The 20,529-nt window shown below is 42.6% G+C and overlaps 1 protein-coding gene across 1 annotated transcript in view; it reads left to right on the top strand.

The window, feature by feature from the left end:
- Positions 1-6: 6 nt before the first annotated feature.
- The window catches only part of CHSY1 (chondroitin sulfate synthase 1), a 76,295-nt gene continuing 55,772 nt past the window's right edge, over positions 7-20,529 (top strand). Inside the window, exons 1-2 of the mRNA XM_023193597.2 lie at positions 7-331; positions 15,523-16,018. Coding sequence (XP_023049365.2) covers positions 12-331; positions 15,523-16,018 — 816 coding nt within the window. The 5' untranslated portion in view covers positions 7-11. The remainder of the gene's footprint in view (positions 332-15,522; positions 16,019-20,529) is intronic.

Genomic DNA, 20,529 nt, shown 5'->3' on the forward strand with positions numbered 1-20,529 from the left:
GCGGCGCGGGCATGGCCGCGCGCGGCCGGCGCGCCTGGCTCAGCGTGCTGCTCGGGCTCGTCCTGGGCTTCGTGCTGGCCTCGCGGCTCGTCCTGCCCCGTGCTTCCGAGCTGAAGCGAGCGGGCCCACGGCGCCGCGCCAGCCCCGAGGGCTGCCGGTCCGGGCAGGCGGCGGCTTCCCAGGCCGGCGGGGCGCGCGGCGATGCGCGCGGGGCGCAGCTCTGGTCGCCTGGCTCGGACCCAGATGGCGGCCCGCGCGACAGGAACTTTCTCTTCGTGGGAGTCATGACCGCCCAGAAATACCTGCAGACCCGCGCAGTGGCCGCCTACAGGTGAGCCCCCTGCTTCCCGGGCACCGCCTCCTGCGTCCGGCATCCTGTCGGCTGGCATCCCGGGTCCTCTGCTGGCTCTCGCGTCCGCCCGCTTCCTAGGCCCTTCCTGGGCTTCCGGTGGGATCGGGTTTCCTCTCGGGAGATGCCAGGCGGAGGGAGAAAAGATCAGAGGCGGGATGGTGAGCGCAGCGCTCAAGAACATGGCCTTTGGGGTCAAATAGACTAGTGTGGCCTCACTGGGTATGCCTCTCACCTTGATTAAGGCACGTTAGCCTTTACAAATCGAAGCCTCTCGTTAAAAAGGCCCGACAAATCGGGTCTTCCTCATAATGTTGGAAAACTCATAGCACAGTACCTGATAGTGGAGGCAATTGGGGTTGTTACTGGATTCTCTAAAATGTGCACCTTTGTCCTTGTGAAACTAGAGTCCGTGTACATTAATCTAGTTCTAGAACCTTTCCATATCACACTCTCACATTTCGCAGTTGGAGGCATTCCTATAAATGAAAGAGAATGTCTGCAGCGCCCTGGACCACTCCAGTCTGTTGAGCAAAGGGAGAGAACCTTGGAGAAAAGCAGTTCTTGGCCGTTGGTAGATACAGTGGAAAACTGCATTCTGGTGTTAATTAGTTCAGCTTAGTGGTGTATGCATGTTATCCAGTAACTGGGCTGTAGTTGGCCAAATGAGTCATAAAAGCAGCTGGAATCGTGTTCAGGTTTAACAAAGGGATTAGCCAATGTAGTCTTTAGAAGGGAGATGATTTTGGAATGGCTGGCATGGTTAGAATCAGATTTGTATTGGAGTGAATTTGAACTTGGAAGAGGGTTGTAGACTCAATAAAGGAATTTGATTGAAACCCTGTATGTGTGAAGTATAGAAACACCGTATGGATAAAGTTTGGGTCTTATTCAGCCACAGAATAAACCAGTGTGGGGAGTGGTTTTAGAGCCTGAATGGTCTGGGAATGAAATTTCAGAGCAGCCAGTGCTGAGCCAGGCTAAGCTGGTTGCTGTTTGTTCTTACAACCAATACCTTTACACTTCAGTTTTTAAATGCAGTCTGGGTCAGATTTTTCAAGCATTAGCTGTTGTGAGGGGAAAAGCATATATGGTCCTCCTTGCCTTTAAGGGAGGAAGTAAAGGACTGAGAAGGAAGGTGAAAGCGGTCTTCAGTGACTGCCCCTTGAATGGCTTGATCCCCATTCCTGCACATTTCCTTTAGGGTCCTGCTTAAGTCCAGAGCCCACATTCCGCCAGTAAGGGTCCTGAGTGGCTGAAAAGCTTAGAATGCAGGTAGTGTAAAAACAGACTAATGCAGGCCGAGCGCTGTGGCTCGCGCTTGTAATCCTAGCACTTTGGGAGGCCGGGGCGGACGGATCACCCGAGGTCAGGAGTTCGACACCAGCCTGACCAATATCGTGAAACCCCGTCTCTACTCAAAATACAAAAATTAGCCAGGCGTAGTGGCGTGCACCTGTAGTCCCAGCCACTCTGGAGGCTGAGGCAGGAGAATCGCTTGAACCCAGGAGGCGGAGGTTGCAGTGAGCCAAGATCATGCCACTGCACTCCAACCTGGGCTACAGAGCGAGACTCCATCTCAAAAAAAAAAAAATATATATATATATATATATATGTATGTATGTATCTATCGATCGATAGAGATACATAGGCTAATGCAGCGATTTGGGAAACAGCCGATCAGGATTCTCTCCTAGATCTTGCATTACCTGAGGTTTTATGGGATTTTTTTTGACCAGAGAAACAGCCGCATCAGAAATTGAGGATGAGCCGCGTAAATTATTGACAGCATGGTTTTGAAAGTAAATCCGCATGACTCTAGTGTGGTGATAGACCATGTGAAATAACAATTTTGGGGACAGTTACCAAACTAGTACAAATAGTAAATTAGGTGACTGCCTTATCTCCCCCATGCCCCTGAGCAAATGCATTTTCATGGTTGCAGTATCAATATATTCAAATCAATGGGGGGCCTAATGCACCAGCAATACTCAGAAAATGTAATGCAGCCTGGGCGAGGTGGCTCACGCCTGTAATCCCAGCACTTTGGGAGGCTGAGGCGGGCGGATCACGGGGTCAGGAGATAGATACCATCCTGGCTAACACGGTGAAACCTGTCTACTAAAAATGCAAAAAAAACAAATTAGCCGGGCTTGGTGGCAGGCGCCTGTAATCCCAGCTACTGGGGAAACTGAGGCAGGAGAATAGAGTAAACCCGGGAGGCGGAGCTTGCTGTGAGCCGACATTGCACCACTGCCCTACAGCCTGGGGGACAGAACGAGACTCCATCTCTAAAAAAAAAAAGAAAGAAATGTAATGCAAGCTAGAACTATTGTTTCACACTTGGAGATGGTTTCCCAAACTCAAGCTAGACACTCTTACTTTTGGCCTCCTTTCCACATCTCCTCCCTCATCTTTTTCTGGATATAAGATTTAATCTGTGGGGTTTTTTTTGTTTTTTTGTTTTTTTGTTTTTCAGGTAGTTAGGGGAAAGCGGAAACACAGTTTGCCCCCAGACCGGGTTCTCCCTTCATTGTGACACCTCTGCCTTTCTGAGAAAGGAAAACGCCTACCAGGAGGTAGTGTCCAGCTAGTGTCACTCCAGCTTTCTCACATAAATTTCCTTTTCTCTCTCAGATCTTAAGAAGTCAGAGTACCTGGAGCCTGGAGGTGGACCTGCCCTGCCAGTTAGGGTCCTTTGCCTCTCGCCTGCCAACACTGTGTTTAGACTGACTGCAGGAGTTGTTGGCACAAGACGATTTTAGCCTTAAGGCTAAAAGTTAAGGAACTTTTGGGGAAGGCCTCAATTGGGATGGAGGTTATAAGGTATAACATATGATTACAGTTTTACTGTACTCTACAGCCCAGGCCAAAAGTCTGCACTGAGCTCTTAAATTGGAAATTACATGCACAGTTCAGTATAAAAGTAAGCTTGATTATTCTAGCACAAGATAGAACTCTAGTTTGGAAATCGATGTGCTGAGTTTTACATTTCTCCTGAAAGGTAAATTCATTCTTTATCTTAAAGAAAACTCTAGTTTTGTTTTTTAAAAAAAACAAAAGCAACTGTTGTTTGGCTCATGGATGAAGGAGATGCCAGCAGTTTCAGTAAGATGATACTTTGGTGTAGAATACTGAAAATGTCAGAATTTAGGTCTGGGGACTAGTAGCTAGCAACCTCTTCTTTCCAACAACTGTTTGAGATCCAGAAAGGGGCTAAAAAAGCTTTTGAAAATCCAAGGAGATATGCCCGTCCACACTGAAGGCACTGCACTTTGATGATAGAACATCTCCATCATTACACATTTTTACTTTCTAGACCTGCCATCTGCTTGAGGGGTGGATGGGGGCCACCAAGATATAGCAGGGCAGTGATAGCTGATAGCAGACAAGAAACAGATTTTTCACAGCAGGCAAGACAAAACTCAAAATGTAGCAGGTGAGAGACCAGCCAGGACTGACCTTTGGAGGCCCTGAGTGACACTGGCTGTTAAGTTCATAGGAGTGATCCTGATTCATTACTTAGGATCCATTTCTTTGTAAAGCACATGCATGCATGGCCCCTCTGGGCCCAGACTCTGAATCCTGGGGGAGACTACAATACATGGCTTGCTCTCGTCTTCTTTAGTCAGAGGGGCAACACTAAAAAGAGGGCTTTCTGCTAGTGATGGATGCTGTAGAGGAAACAGAACAGGGTTGGGGCAGGGCATGTGTGTCCTCTGTGTTAGGTGATCAGGGAAGAGTTTGGAGAGAGTGGCATGTGGGCTGAGATCTGATCATGAAGAGCCAGTTGTGTATCAGTGATGAGCATCAAGGCCAAGGAAGCGCTGGAAAGTCCCAAGGCAGAGACCGGCTTGGAAAGGAACACCAAGAAGGCCAATAAAAGAAAGGGAAGGAGCTCGCTAGTGTCCAGTCATTCTAAATGAATTAGAAAACCACTGGAGGGTTTATGTAGGAAGAGGAGGTGGGTAGCTGGGGTTAATAATAAATTAACACAAATAATTTATTTTGACTAATCTACAAATTATTCGTATTCTAGGTAATTTCGCTTTAAAATGGTACTGTAATTTCTCTGAAGTCATTTATTATGCGAATTAAGGACAGCTTGTCAGAACCTCTGGGTTTCTTGTGTCTTGCATTACTAGCTGCAATTCGTATTTTTCCCATATTTAAAAATTTTCTTCTTAGTTATGTTCTGTGACATATGGAAAGGAAATGTTTATGTAGTTCAGTCTATGTCTTTGCCTTTTTGATTTTAGTTACTCCTACCCCAGGTTCACAGTTACTGCCCTGGTGAGATTTTTAAAGGTAAAATTTCCTTCCTAATTCTGGAAAGGGTAGAAATCATCTCAACTTTATTTTTTCCCCAAATAGTATGTGGTCGCAGCACCACGTACCGTTGACTAAGTTTTCATTTCCCTACCAATTTGAAATGCCATCTTCATCATACTCAGAATTCTTGGGTATGTTTCTGGACTTCATGTTTTGCTCCATTGATCTTTCTGTCTGTTCTTGTGCCAGTACCACCCATTGAAATTATTGGAGGTTGAATAATATTTTAATATCCGGTGGACAAGTTCTCCTTTGTTATTCATCTGCTTCAAACATTTCTTGGCTACACTTACCTTTTCTTGCTGAGAGAGTTTTCATACTATTTAAATTTTTTTAATCAACGTTTTGATAAAAAGAAAAAGCCACACATATTTTGCTTATTTGTCCATTTTTATGCCCAGAACCTTGAGCTAATCCAACACCTTTTGTTTGTTTTGGTTCTTACCGTCTCTGGGCTGAAGATGGGGGAATAGTTTTGTTCTTTTTTTATATTGTCAGAAGAAAGAGGTGGATGGTTTCCTTTCTTTGCACCAAAATTGAACAAGCCGTTAAAGATTAGTGTCAGTCTGTAGGGGACTGTGGGAAGAAAGTTTGAGAAGCATTACCTTGAGATATAGGAAACTTATTTCAAGATACTGTTATCAGTTAATGATCTCTTCCCAATGCTTTAAATGAAGGCGGACTGTTCTTTACCAACCTTAATGAGATCCTCCTACCTTGTAAATTTGAATTCATTTCCTTATTTCTTGAGCTACGCTCACTCTCTTAGATAGAATTCAACTTGGCAAACATTTATACAGAAAGCTTTTCTGTATAAAATCCAAATAATCAACCTGTAAGTGAACTTTTGGCGTGCCAAGTCATTTCAGATTATGAATTTCCTGTAGGAGACTAGTGAACAGTGTGGCCCTGAAACTGAGTGTAGTTTTTTATGTCATGGTTCAAGATCTTGATGCCCTCAAACAGAATATTCCAGGGATAGCTATGGCTGTCAATAGGGGATTGTGCATGGCTGTTTTCATTGCATTGGCAGCTTTACTTTCACGTGTCCATTAACTAAGCTGCTGTTTATTAAAAGTAGATTGCCACAGGGCCCTAGTCTCTGCAGAGTTCATAGTCTCAGAGGGAAACGAGCGACGGTATTGGTTAGAGGGCTGTCAAGGTGCTTGAACTAGTCACTGTGGGGGAACAGAAGAAAGAGGCTTACACCCAGTGGGTGAATGGATCAAGAAATGTCTCACCCACACTCCTACCCTTTTTTTACCCACTAGCTCAGTCTTGGAAGATGAAGAGGTGTTTTTGAGGCAGAGACAACTACAGGTTTCCTACAACATGAAATGGCAGGAATTAGTGAAGGAGTGATGGGAAAGGCCAGCTGCTTGGGGCTGGGTGTAGGCTGTGGGTGGTAGAGTGGTGGGCAGGGACATGGAGGGAAGGTCTGCGCGCCAGGCTTAGGAATTTGGGCTTCATGTGGTTGGTGTCCAGAGCTGTTGGTGACATTTCAGCAGGACAGTAGCCTGATGGGATGTGTATTTTGGAAGATCAGCCCAGCGGTGTTGCCACTGCAGAGGGTGGCTGGAGTTCATCAAGTACCGGTACCTAGCTAGAGTTGGACGGGACCGGTACCTGTTGAGGGGCACTTGGGTAGCATTTATCTAGAAGTCTAAAATGCAGCTCTTTTGAGGTCTAGCAATTCCTCTAGAATTTTTTCCAAAGGAGTTTTAAAGGTGTGCTTAAAGGTATACATATGAAGTGGAAATTTCAGGTATCTTAGGTGTCCTGCTTTAGGAGATAAGGACCAAAATAGATTTAACTGATTCATCCATATTGTGGTCTGCATCTCTGACAAGTAAAAATGGTGTGGCTGAAATATGTTATTGACATGAAGAGAGGTTCAGAATATACTTAAGTGAAAGTAAGCTGTAAAACAGTATGGTCAGTACAAGTCCCTTTGTGTTTAAAGTAAAACAAAAGTATATGTGTAGCATAGAAAAGGAAACATAAAAGAATGTACTCACTGTGATGCCAAATGATCTTTTATATTCTTTTTAGCACTTTTCTCTATATTCTAGTTTTTCTACAGTAAGCAGTTATTTTATAATAAAGCTACAGTAAAACCACAAAAAGATGCCAGCTCTAAGAGAAACTGTACATTCCATTTTGAGCACGTTAGGCTGTTGGCCTGGAGGTCTGCTAGGCACAGAGCTACAGCCCATTCTTGTTTCAGTCAGTTACCATTAATTCTGTCCTGAAGTGACAGAGTTATTTTAGCACACATTTACTTGGTTAGTGTAACGACTGTTTTCCTCAGTTACTGTAACTTCATGCTTCCAGGTGATACTAGGGAGGATCTGGTGGCAGCATTTTCAATGCAGGGGCCCCAGCTTTTGTATCTTAATGTAAAGACTGAGTGCTTCCACCTGTTGTTGATGCCTTTTTGGCTTCTGGTTCCGGATGGCATTGGATGAACAGGAAAACCTCGTTACAGTTTACAAGTATAAAAGCAGTCCATCTTCTCACCTGAATTCAGTGTCATCTCTGAAGCATTTATAGCTACAGCATTTATTCTGTAGACAAATACATTTTCTGTATTATTAAAAATAAGGTACAGTCTGCTCTGATTTGGTGTCAAGTTGGTGCTTGTAAACCAAAAACCTGAGGATTATTGACAGGTAGGTGTTGAGGCCATTGAGGTTGTGGTTTTCTAGGTGGACCATAGGTGCAAAGGCTGTTACACTTTGCTCAGCGTGTTTCTGATGGTAGTGTCCGCAAATAATTGGGCAGAATTTAGAGTAGCACATGGATCCAGACACAGAATGTGGCCTCAGAAGCTAATGTTGGAATCAAGTTTTCTGACCTTCAGTTAAATCCAGCCCAAGCACTGCAAAGGTGTCCTTGACCGGCAGGTTTTGTCCAAGTTTTCAAGTCGTCAAGCCATGCACACTGAGAGTGGGCCTGAAAGTGGTTGAAGTATAAGGCTGGTCTCCTTATCCACAATGACTGTTTGCCCAGCCTTAGCAGTGTCCATGAGAGTGGGAAAGTGATGTGAGTGATCACCTGGGAGACGTGTGTGGGATGAAAAAGCCAATGGATTGGCCAGTGGAGGCTGTAGAGCCAGGGTGGCTGGTGACTGTTGTTAGGTGGGCTTCATACAGGGTAGTGCCTCAGTCCAGGAAGACGTGGTCGGCCACAATAAGTTCAGTGTGGTTTAATTGTTTGCATTAAACAATACTGATTTTTGGTTCATGTGGATCATTAAGTATTAGTTGTATATTTACACTTTTAAGGGTACAGCAGTGATATGCAAATTATATAAAGTAGCTCTCCAAAACTTTCAAGCTTTGGAAATGTCTCATGAGATCAGAATTTGCCTTCTGTCGTTTACACTCCAAATTTTAATTCTTATGTTTCAAAAGTGTCCTGTTTGTGGTCTCTGTTCCCATTGTTTGCTGTGAACCTGGGCTCACAGGGCAGGCTCCTCTTAGCCTTTAATATCTTGGAATGCCCTCTGGGCTTGTGCCCAGGCCATTGTTGAAGTGGGAAGCTGTAATCCACCCTGCCAACAGCTTAATTAAGAAGAAAAAGGGCTCTTTACTGCTTGCTTTCCCCTGAAGTCTGTTTTTTAGGATGGACAATAAAGAGTCTAATTTGATTTTTCTTTTAAAATAATTTTCCAATCATTCACAACCTCTGTTATATTTTCCCACTTCCTTTCAAAAAGAATTTGATATTGGACAGGTCATAAGGACGTGTACGATGAGACAGTTAAAGGTTTTGAAAGAGGAAACCACATACCCGGAAACCACACGCATAGAAGTGGGAAACTGCAACTGAATGCATTTGCTGCAGAGCTTTTGGCAGAAGACGGAGATGAGGGACTGAACAGTGTTTGCAACATCTTGCCAGAGGGGATTCCTTCCAGCTGAGGAGAGGCCCATGGCATCACTTGGTACCCTTGAAAGACCTCTGCCTTTTCTCAAGGCCATGGCTCTGACTGGCAGCATAGAGTAGTGCCCTCCATGTACTTTTTTGGGAGGATAAACTTGGACTGCTGCTCCATCACCCTGTGCTTCCTGTAAGGATACCTCCGTCATTGACCTAGAGAGAAGTTTCCCTCAGGCCTTAGTATCTGAAATAGTTTTTACACTTAACCCTGAACAGTAGGACACAATCTTGTGACTTCCTATGGCTGCCTGCTAGAAAGTTTGTAGCTGAATTTGGGCCCACCACTAGCAAATCCATTGGTCACATGATGGCAGATAGGTCTCAGCACATGAGCACTTTGCAGTTGAAGTGGTGACTCCTGAGAGTGCTGTCACTGATTCAGGGTTTGCCCGGGGCAGGGCAGCCCCAACCAGGATTTGCCTTTTGTTCCTTGCTTAAGGGTTTCCTACTCTTTTCCTTTGTCTCATTTTCTTGCTGATTTTTCTCATCCTGTATGCATTTTGGTTAAGTTGTCTTAAATCCCTTCTGTAACAGGGGAGACTGTAAATACAGCTGGCCCTGCTATCTGCTACACCTGTGGATTCCACCATCCATGGATTGAAAATATTTGGGAGGAAAAACAATAAAAAAGAACACAATAATAAAAATAATACAAATAAATACAATATAGTATAACAACTATTTACATAGCATTTACATTGTATTAGGTATTATAAGTAATCTAGAGATGATTTAAAGTATACAGGAGGATATGTGAAGGTTTAAGCAAATACTGCACCATTTTATATCAGGGACTTGAGCATCTGTGGATTTTGGGGTCCTGGGATCATTCCCTCTTGGATACTAAGGAACAGCTGTGTATACACTTAATTCCTATTATCCATCAGTTCTACAAAGAGAAAAACCCATATCCTCCCTTCTTTAACTTCCAAGATGATTTTATCATGAGTCCTTTCACACTTATTGCTGTGTAACCATCAGACAGCACATGTAATAGTAATTTTGGGGAACTCGCGGAAAATCTCCCCACCTTTTTAATGGTAAATAGTAAAATAACTATTAAAGTTTAAAAATCACAGTCGAAACAACTCAATCTTACTCCATTTTTCTTTCAGTTTTTCTTGTTGGATAAAAAAATGTTCTATTACAAAAGTAAAAATTCTCTGTTGTTACATGTTTTGGTTTCTTTGGTTGCTTGTTAGCCTGAAAGCTTTTGCCCAGTTAAAACTTTTTTTTCTGATGCTAAATTACCTGTTGCAGAAAACGTAGAAAATTTAGAAAACATAAAGAAGACTAGTGGTCGGGCACTTTGGCTCCCACCGGTAATCCCAACACTTTGGGAGGCCGAGGTGGGCGGATCACGAGGTCAGGAGTTCGAGACCAGCCTGACCAACATGGTAAAACCTCGTCTTGACTAAAAGTATAAAAATTAGCTGGGCATGGTGGCAGGTGCCTGTAATCCCAGCTACTCGGGAGGCTGAGGCAGGAGAATCGTTCGAACCCGGGAGGCGGAGGTTGCAGTGAGATCACGCCATTGCACTCCAGCCTGGGCAACGAGGCCAGACTCCGTCTCAGAAAAAAAAAAAAAGACTATTAAATCCTTTCTGGTTTTCCCATCCAAGAATAACCATGGTGAATACTTTGGGGGTGGAGTTGTACGTTATTTTATTTTTTATATGTACTTTTGTTCCTTGGTAAGCCACCTCACAAGTATATACTGTTGCCTGCTTTTTAAACTTACCCATATATTATGAATATTTACCGAGCACAAGAGTCATGCTATAGATGCAACTTTGTACAGTGGTGTATTTTATGTATCTTTTCTTAAAACAACACTGAATAGAAATGGAGACTGATATTAACCCATTTTATGCCTAGAGTTCCATTATTGGAACACTAAGCTTCTGGGAGTTATTTATTATCCTGCTCAAGGTCATCACCAAGGTCTGATTTTTTCCACACACAAAAAAATTGCAACCTCCGGCATAAATGGGTTAAGTCCTAACCAGCAAAGGCATTCCTTAGCTAAGCTAATATTGGTCCAGCCGAATTACTTAACTGTGATTTAACTCAGTGTAGGAATAGCGTTTAGAAACCTAGAATGATGGAAGATTCTCTTGGCACTCTCAAGTTTCAGCTGTCTTATCTGGGCTTGAGCAAGAGTTGGATATCAGTTCGTTGAAAATGAGCTTTTTCTGGCAAGGCCTCCGCAAACGTTTTGTCGTTTCAATTAAGTGAGAGTTCTTTGCTCCTGGTAACAAATGTGTTGATGGCAAAGCTGACGTTTGCTTATGAAGATGAAGGAACTGGACCTGTTGATACTGCAGAAGAGGGGACAGCTTGCTTCTTCAGGAGCATTCCCTTCAATTATTTAAAATTATTAATGCATCCCCTCCTCCTTCCTCAGGATGGTGGTGAATCACAATTTATGTTCCAGAACTCGTTCACTTTGTGGAGCTATTTAAGTTAAAGGACCCTAATTGAAAAGATTATAATTTCTTAAGATTGGAGGGTTTACAAAGACTTGACATTGAGAGATTTCCCTCAAAACCAACCACCAGTCATTTAGAACAGAAAAGGACAACATGAGGTTTTTCCCTGAATTACCTAAAAAGGAACAGATAATAATTGGGTGGAGTTACCATAAAACTGTAGGGTTGAGGTTAGACTGTTTTTAAAATTAATTGGTTTCTCTTCTTGAGCAAATTACACCATTTCAAGTCATAGTTGAGGCATTAATTGCGTACGTGCTGGTTGTACTGCTAGGGCCTCTTTCACAGTATTCTTCCTGGTGGGGCACATGGGAAGCAGGGCCAAACTAAAATGAAGTTTCATCCTCAGTCTAATAGGAAAGTTTCTGGTGTTCTAAAGCAAAAACACTTGTGAAATTTAAAGTCTTAGACTTCTATCCTGTAACATTGTCTGAAGTTGATAGTAAAACAAGATTTCAGTATATAGCTTGAGGCTCAGGTTTTTAGCCAGAAACATAAGAAGCATTTTCCACATTACCTTTGTTCCATGTATTTCTGAGACTGACTAGTCCATGTTGAACCCACACTTTCCTGTCTTCCTTACTTTTTCTTCTCACTACTTTATTTGATTTGCAAACTCTTGCCTTACCTAATAATAAGTCATACTTACATAGTGCCAAGCAAGCTTCTAAGCACTTTACAGAGAACTCATTTAACCCTCACAGCAATCCCCGTTTACAGATAAGGAAACTGAGGCACAGAGTAACTCACCCAAAGTGGAGCTGGGATTCTCACCCCCATGGCCTGATTCCAGAGCCAGCTCTTGACCGTGATGCTGTAGATTGCCTCCTTAGTAGGTTGTTCTTTGAAGGCAGGAATTGTCTCACCCACCCCATCTCCCAAATAACATTATAGTGTTTTAGTATTTTCATGGCTTCCTAAGTTGAAAATTTCTCAAAGATACAAGATAGAAATGATTTCTGACCTTTTGTAAACACATGCGGAACCATTAAGTCGCTTATAGTACGCTAGTGGGCAGTATTCAGTCCACACATTTATTGACCTCTATTATGTGCCAAACACTGAAATTATTTACCTTTTCAAAGAATTGTTGTGACTGCCAAATGAAAAACATTGCTCTATAAAGAGAGCATCATCAGGGGCTCCTCAACTTGAATGGGGGGTCATGACACTACAATTTTGTCCTAACTTCCCAAGGCTGGAGGCGTTCTGAGAAGTTGTCTCCCCTCCATATGTCACCACATCAGAAGACTGTGTATAACTTGTCACACATTCACACATTGTCACATTTGCAAAAGGACTTGTCCCTTTGTAGGTGGAATTGGTTTTTCTTTAAATTAATTGCCACATCTCTGTTTATTCTACATCCTTTTTCTTCAGGAGCATATCCTTTGTGAAAATGAAGTGCAGTACCTAGTACAGTATCTGTTAATACTGTGAAATGAATGAGCTGAATTTGTTTTTGGTTGTTATTGTTGTTCTTTGTTAATGAGTTATTTAAGTGGCATAAGAATACAGGTCCATTTTAAATCCATAGGTACTAAGTGAAAACATTAACAACGTCATCTTATATCCATTCTGTGATTTTGACATCTCAGAAATTAGGATGGATTTTAGTTACTGGCATCATGGGATTATGATTGGCAGTATTTTTTTAATTTGTTGTTGATAAAACAATGGTGCATCTTCCAATTAACGTCTTAAATTTGATGAAAAATGGTATATATTTAATCTTTGCACTTTTTGAGAGGCGTATTGGCAGAAAATTGGATTCCATTAAATTTTGCCTCTACTTGAAAGATACATTTGAAGTTGTTTTGTATTCCTCATATATGGGTTTGGAAGAGAAATAAAAGCCAGTCATTTGTTTTCCAAGTACTTCATTGTGAGTTCTTTTTAAAATTACAAAAGTAAAATGTTTAGAATCTCGGTTTCACAAGATGAAAAAATTTCTGGAAATGGATGGTGGTGATGGTTTCACAACACTGAATGCTGCTGAACTTTACATTTAGAAATGGTTAAGATGATAAATTTTATGTATATTTTATCAGTTTTTTTCAAAAAGTTATATGATACTTAACGCCATTGTCCTTCAATATAGAGATGCATAGAATAAAAAGTGAAAGTCACCTTTGTCCACACACATTCCAGCTCCTCCCAGTTTTCCTCCTTGGTATCTCTTCCCCAGAGGTTTGGTGTGTATGATATTTCTCTCCTAAGACTTTTCCTTAAAGATGTGTGGGAGTTTCATTGATCTTCAAGTAATTTTTCACTATAATAAATACACTGGTAACAGGTAAAATAAGAAAATATTTGAGAGAACGTCATTTGATAACTGTGCTTTTTTGATCTTAGGATTAAATTTACTATTTTATTTATTCTCCACGATACTTTTTCTTGGAAGTGATCTGTATAAATTAATTATTGTAGCCAAACAACTTTAAATCTTAATACAGAGTGTGAAGAAAATGTGAGAGAAAGTGCGACATGGTAGCCTTAAATTAGCTGCTCAGCAGAAGCAGCCTTTATGTGGTTTCCTTGCAGTTGACCACTCATCCTCCCTCTGTTGATAGGCAACTGTTGTCTCTTAAACCCGGGTCTGGGCTGCTGCAGTAGTTTACTCAGTGGTCTTCCTGGGTCCACTCTGGCTTCCTTCGGTCCTCTTCTCCATTCCTAGGGAGTTCAAAATGTGTGGGCCTTAATCTTGTCTTCCGCCGCATTCCCTCTAGAAGCTTCCTGTGGCTCTTGCAACATAGAGGCCTGCATCTTTAGTGTACTCTGCCAGGCCCTGCACATTTGCCTCTGTATTTTTTTTTTTTTTTTTTTTTTTTGAGACGGAGTCTTGCTCTTTTGCCCAGGCTGGAGTGCAGTGGTGTGATCTCGGCTCACTGTAACCTCTGCCTCCCAGGTTCAAGCAATTCTCCTGGCTCAGCCTCCCGAGTAGCTGGGATTACAGGCACACATCACCATGCCTGGCTAAACTTTGTATTTTTTTCAGTAGAGACAGGGTTTCACCATGTTGACCAGGCTGGTCTTGAACTCCTGACCTTGTGATCTTCCTGCCTCAGCCTCCCAAAGTGCTGGGATTACAGGCATGAGCCACTGTGCCTGGCCACATTTGCCTCTGTATTAGTCCATTCTCACACTGCTGATAAAGACATACCCACAATAGGTAATTTATAAAGAAACAGAGGTGTTGTTGTTGTTGTTGTTGTTGTTTTTAAATTTATTTTTTTGAGACGGAGTCTCGCTCTGTCGCTCTCAGCTCGCTGCAAGCTCTGCCTTCCTGGTTCACACCATTCTCCTGCCTCAGCCTCCCGAGTAGCTGGGACTACAGGCGCCCACCACCATGGCCTGGCTTATTTTTTTGTATTTTTAGTAGAGACAGGGTTTCACCACGTTAGCCAGGATGGTCTTGATCTCCTGACCTCATGATCTGCCCACCTCGGCCTCCCAAAGTGCTGGGATTACAGGCATGAGCCACCGCGCCCGGCCAAGAAACAGAGGTTTAATGGACTCACAGTTCCACGTAGCTGAGGAGGCCTCACAATCATGGCGGAAAGTGAAAGGCACGTCTTACTGGGTGGCAGACAAGAGAGAATGAGAGCCAAGCTAAAAGGGAAACCCCTTGTAAAACCACGAGATCTCATGAGACTCAGTCATGACCATCGGAACAGTGTGGGGGAAATTGCCCCCATGATTCGCTTATCTCCCTCCAGGTCCCTCCCGCAACATGTGGGAATTGTGGGAGCTATAATTCAAGATGAGATTTGGGTGGGGACACAGCCAAACTGTATCAGCCTTCTTCCTTGCCTCATGACAGCACTTTCATGCCCTGCATTCCTTGATGTTAACCCTGTTTCAGGGGAAGGCTCCCTGTTCTGTTGGTCTAGCTCATGTCCTGTGCTCTGCTCTTTGTAAGTACTTCTCTTAGTTTATGTCCTCTCTATGAGTTGGGGACCACGTTTATGTTCACCACCACATCCCTTTAGCTTAGCACATACTTGGCACTTGGTTCAAAGAAAATTTTTTGGGTGAACCATTTGATTTTGTTTTTTGTTTTATAGAGCTGAGAAGTTTGTAGGTAGGGAGTTGATAGTATCACAAAATTAATCTGTATACCGAGATCTTGGTCCCCTGGCAGTTTGGTTTTCAGCCATAACTAAAACTTGGTTATCCTAGAACAGTTTTAACGCTTCTTCATGTTTTGCTGGGGTTCTTTTGAAAATTAATTTAGACTTTGCAATACCCAGTAACCTGGGCTTTCATTAAGAGGAATCAAGCAGGCCAAGTAGCTTTTTATCATTCCATTGAACACGGTGATGCAAAATGAGCAGATACGTGAATTCCTGAAAATCAGCTTGGAATAAACTGTTCTCTAACTGATACTTATTTTAATTCCAGAACATGGTCCAAGACAATTCCTGGGAAAGTTCAGTTCTTCTCAAGTGAGGGTTCTGACACATCTATACCAATTCCAATAGTGCCACTACGGGGTGTGGATGACTCCTACCCGCCCCAGAAGAAGTCCTTCATGATGCTCAAGTACATGCACGACCACTACTTGGACAAGTATGAATGGTTTATGAGAGCAGATGATGACGTGTACATCAAAGGAGACCGTCTGGAGAATTTCCTGAGGAGTTTGAACAGCAGTGAGCCCCTCTTTCTTGGGCAGACAGGCCTGGGCACCACGGAAGAAATGGGAAAACTGGCCCTCGAGCCTGGTGAGAACTTCTGCATGGGGGGGCCTGGCGTGATCATGAGCCGGGAGGTACTTCGGAGAATGGTGCCGCACATTGGCAAGTGTCTCCGGGAGATGTACACCACCCATGAGGACGTGGAGGTGGGAAGATGTGTCCGGAGGTTTGCAGGGGTGCAGTGTGTATGGTCTTATGAGGTAAGAACAGAATTCTTTACCATGGGAAAAACTTAATTTTGTCGATTTTGTCGTTAGTTCTGAGTGTATCATAGGAAATAAGAGATGATATCCTCTTTGAGGGTTAAAGTTGGCATTATTCTACATTTTTAGCCTTAGATTAAAAATTTCAGTTCCCCTTTATTACCTTTTCTCAGCTTTGAGCGCATATCTTCTATACGTTTTCTCCCCCCTCCCCCTCCACAGAGTCTTGCTCTGTCTCCCAAACTGGAGTGCAGTGGTGTGATCTTGGCTTACTGCAACCTCTGCCTTCTGGGTTCAAGCAATTCTCCTGCCTCAGCCTCCCGAGTAACTAGGATTACAGGCGTGCGCCACCACACTAGGCTAATTTTTGTATTCTTAGTAGAGACGAGGTTTCACCATGCTGGTCAGGCTGGTCTTGAACTCTTGACCTCATGATCTACCCGCCTCAGCCTTCCAAAGTGCTGGGATTACAGGCGTGAGCCACTGCACCTGGCTCTTCCATACTTTTGTCCTAATACTTAATAAATAATGGCGTTTGGGGCCTAAATAAAAGATAATGGTTTGTTGATGGTCACGGTAATATTTTCTTGATTATCCAGAAAATCATCTTGTCTGACTTCTGCTGATTCCACAGATGTAATTGCAAGAATGTAGGATGTCTCCCTATTTGTTTTTGCAAAGGCCTGGCTCTTCTCATCTGGTCGTAATGACCTACACAGATTAGAAACTTATCTGTTTTGAACTTATAAAAGGAATCATGATGTGAAAAAGCCAATAGCATTTGGTTTTGCATTTGTTGTGTACCTTGACTTTTCAGATAGTGATTGTAATCTGTGAGTTTACAATATAGTTATTGCTTTAGAATAGGTATCATGCAGCTTCTGAGTTACCGTGACACATAAATGAAATTGCCGAAGGAAGTCCGATTGTAGATGTTTTCTCTGTAGCAGTTCTAGAGAAGATGAGTTGGCTTTGGACTTTCCTCTGTTGTTATTGGCAATGTGCTCCCTTTGCCTGCAGTTTGCAGAATCTAATGTCAGTTAGGATGAAAGAAATTATTTAGGTTGTGTTGTCTTTAGATTAATAAAGTATTGGCAGTTGTGAGGAGCAGAGGGAATTGCTAGATCTTTTGCCTAAGGAAAAGAATACACTTTCTGATATGAACTATTAGCTTTTTTCTGAACTAATTTTCTAAAGCATGTACTTGAGTGAAAGAGTAGTATTCCTGCCTGTACTTGTCTACCCCCAGACTTGCTTTTAAATGTCTGCTAATCACTCTTATTATTTTTTTTTTGTTTGTTTGAACTTTAGGGAAGTGGACGTTTTCAAGCATACACGGGGTGGTCATGCAATTTTTAATTATAAAGTCACAAATACATTTTAAGTCCTAAATATGATCTTGGGTAAACTCTTTAATCCCTGTGTGCCTTATGCTATCCCCCCAACCCCAGCACATAGGGGATGGTTCACTGGGCTTGCAGGATCTCTCTGTTGTCACGGATTTTTGCAGTGAGGAAAGCTGTTTGAGGATTTCATGCTGTTTTAAGCAGAATACAGCTGGCAGTATTTCTACATTTTGCCCATCCTAATTAAGTAGTTATAGTCTTGACACATTTCATTATGGTTAAAACATGTAACACGTTGTATATTTTGGAACACTTTCCCCGACCATCATCTCCGAGAAGCCAACCTTCTTGCTGTAATCATAGAAAACAGACCTTCTTTTTTGAGAGAAAAAGTATGTCTTAGTGTGATCGTGTTGTTATATACTGCTGGACAGACACCAACAGAGCCAGTCTCTTGAGTTTGATCAAGAACTTGGGTTTAGCATTAGTGCCAAGATGCAGTTAGAAAGTGTCATCCTGGGGCTGCAAGGGTGGGAGGCCATTTTGGAGATGGTTTTCCTCTGATAAGAGGTAATTACAAAAGGTTTCTGATGGCCTACGAAGGGGTGCGTGGGGTGCAAGGAATTATCCTGTCTGGACACTTGGAGCCTCCTCTTAGGCTTGATGCATCCTGTCAGTGGCCTTATCAGCTAAAGGGACCTGGTTGGTGAGAAGGCCCCCAACCTGGGTAGTTCCCTGTCTCCCTGCCTTGGGAGGTGAGTCTGGGACAGCAGCAGCAAGGCTCTCCCTGGGAGTGTGGTTAGTTGGGCCTGCTGCAGCTCTGCATTTCTTTTTTTTTTTTTTTTTTTTTTTTTTTGAGGCGGAGTCTCGCTCTGTGGCCCAGGCTGGAGTGCAGTGGCCGGATCTCAGCTCACTGCAAGCTCCGCCTCCCGGGTTCACGCCATTCTCCTGCCTCAGCCTCCGGAGTAGCTGGGACTACAGGCGCCCGCCACCTCGCCCGGCTAGTTTTTTTGTATTTTTAGTAGAGACGGGGTTTCACCGTGTTAGCCAGGATGGTCTCGATCTCCTGACCTCGTGATCCGCCCGTCTCGGCCTCCCATGCATTTCTTTAAATGCCCTGTGGTGATAGAGCTTTGACTCAATGCTGCAGGCTTCTCCTCAGGGGCTTGTGCCACAGGGCCCTCCCACCTGCAGTGCCCAGAGTTCTCTTTTTCTCTTCTGTGAGCTGCCTTGCCTGTTCATAGTCTTGGCCCATATTTCTGCTGAAATGTCTGTCTTACGGTTTTGTTGAAGTGCTTTATTCTGGATGGAGTATCTTTTCTCAGACTATGACTTATCTTTTCACCTTAATTGTGGGATTTTTATTGTACACGAATTGTGAATCTTTAAGTGCAATCTAATGCATCGTTCTTTTCTTTTACGGTTTATACTTTTATGCCTTGTTTAAGAAATTCTTCCCTTCCTTAGGTCACGAATATTTTTTCTCCTGTATGTTTTCTTATATGTTTAAAGTGTTGCCTTTCACATATAGTTCTTCATTATAATTTTAAGAATTCATCTATTGGAACACTTGCCATCTTATTAGACCTTTGATTTCTATGTTTTTTTCTTTTTCTTTTTATAAAACTTTAAGTGCTTCTAACTTAAGTTGTATTAGGGTTTATCATTGTGTTCACCACTCAGGTAAGATTAATCCTTCGTGTGGATGAGGAACTTTTTATTAAACTTCCTGTGAATCTAGTTTCCCCATTAAGGCTCCCATTATGGGAAATTATTGAGGTGGAGTCTTATGTTAAAGACAATTATGTTAAGCTTTGGGACTTGGAAGGTACTTATTTTGCCCTATTATAAACCTAGCCAGAAGGTATAATTTTTTTTGGCAAGTAGAAAGAATACCTTGGGATAACACTTAGATAATTAAAATGACTTGTGAGGAACAACTATCAAAATCAAAGTCGAGATTCATTTCTAAACTTGTTTTGATAATTATTGGTGGTTATTAATAAATAGACGAGAACTTTGTTTGGAAATAATGTTAAACTCACAGAAAAGTGACAAGAGAGTGAGAGCGTAGGCCTTGAGGCTGGAGTAGAGCTGAGAGGAGCTCAGCTCCTGGTTCCCCTTGCCACATGGTGTCAGCAGTATTGACTCAACTCAGGTGAGGCTTTTTTGAGAATTATTATTGAAAGGTTTGAAATAGGAATTCATTTTATCAAGGCAAGTACATTAAAAGCTTTACTATTAAGAGGGAACAAAAAGAAAGTTGACTTAAGTAACGTATTCATTTTGTCTTTTAGCTTTCGAGTTGACATGTACTATACCTATGGAAAAGTGCATAGGTCATAAGTGTAGAGCTCAGTGGATTTTCACAGACTGCATGCAGACAACCAGTACCCAGATCTTTCTTTTATTATTTCTCATATTTGACTAGGGGTGAAGGTGTAGAGAGTAATCATTATTAATAAAATTTGGAGATAGGCAAAGGCGGATTTGACAACTTTAAAATGTTTATTGTTTTTAATGGCCGATACTGTCATGTGGCTCAAAATTCAGAAGTGCAAAAGGGCTTATAGGAATACGTCTTCCTTCCTCTGCCTCCAGCCCCTGGGCTTCTGCTGTGAATCAGCCACCACGGTGCCTCCTTATGGAGGTTTCCTGTGTGTCATGTCGTATCATATACAAACAATTAAGTTTCTTCTCTCCCCATTTACATGTATGGTAGTGTAATACTACTATCTACGTCTTGGAAGATTTCCCGTTTGGTAAATAAAAGAACTTCGTCTTTTTGATGGACATTCAGGCTATTTCCAGTTCTTTCAGCAGTGTTTCTAGGGGGTCATTTAGCCCAAGGCTCCCCAACCTTTTTCATGTCATGACATTGACTCAGTTCACTCACGCTGAGGAGCCTATCTCCAAGGGCTGCTGTTACCCCAATCCCTAGCTGCTGTTACCCCAATCCCTAACTGCTGTCCCCTCCACCACCCTTACAGCCCCATACCACTCTAGGCCTGGAAGGATTATTATCTGGGCACATGTGGAACTTGTTCGTGTTACACCCGCACACCAAAATATACCAGTTATGAAGCTCTGAGTTAGCGGGTAAGTACTTGTTAAGGGCTCATTAATGAGCCCAGAACTGCCCTCTGAATTGGTAGGGAAATT

This window comes from Piliocolobus tephrosceles, chromosome 6, assembly GCF_002776525.5.
Source record: "Piliocolobus tephrosceles isolate RC106 chromosome 6, ASM277652v3, whole genome shotgun sequence".
Classification (NCBI taxonomy): Eukaryota; Metazoa; Chordata; class Mammalia; order Primates; family Cercopithecidae; genus Piliocolobus; species Piliocolobus tephrosceles.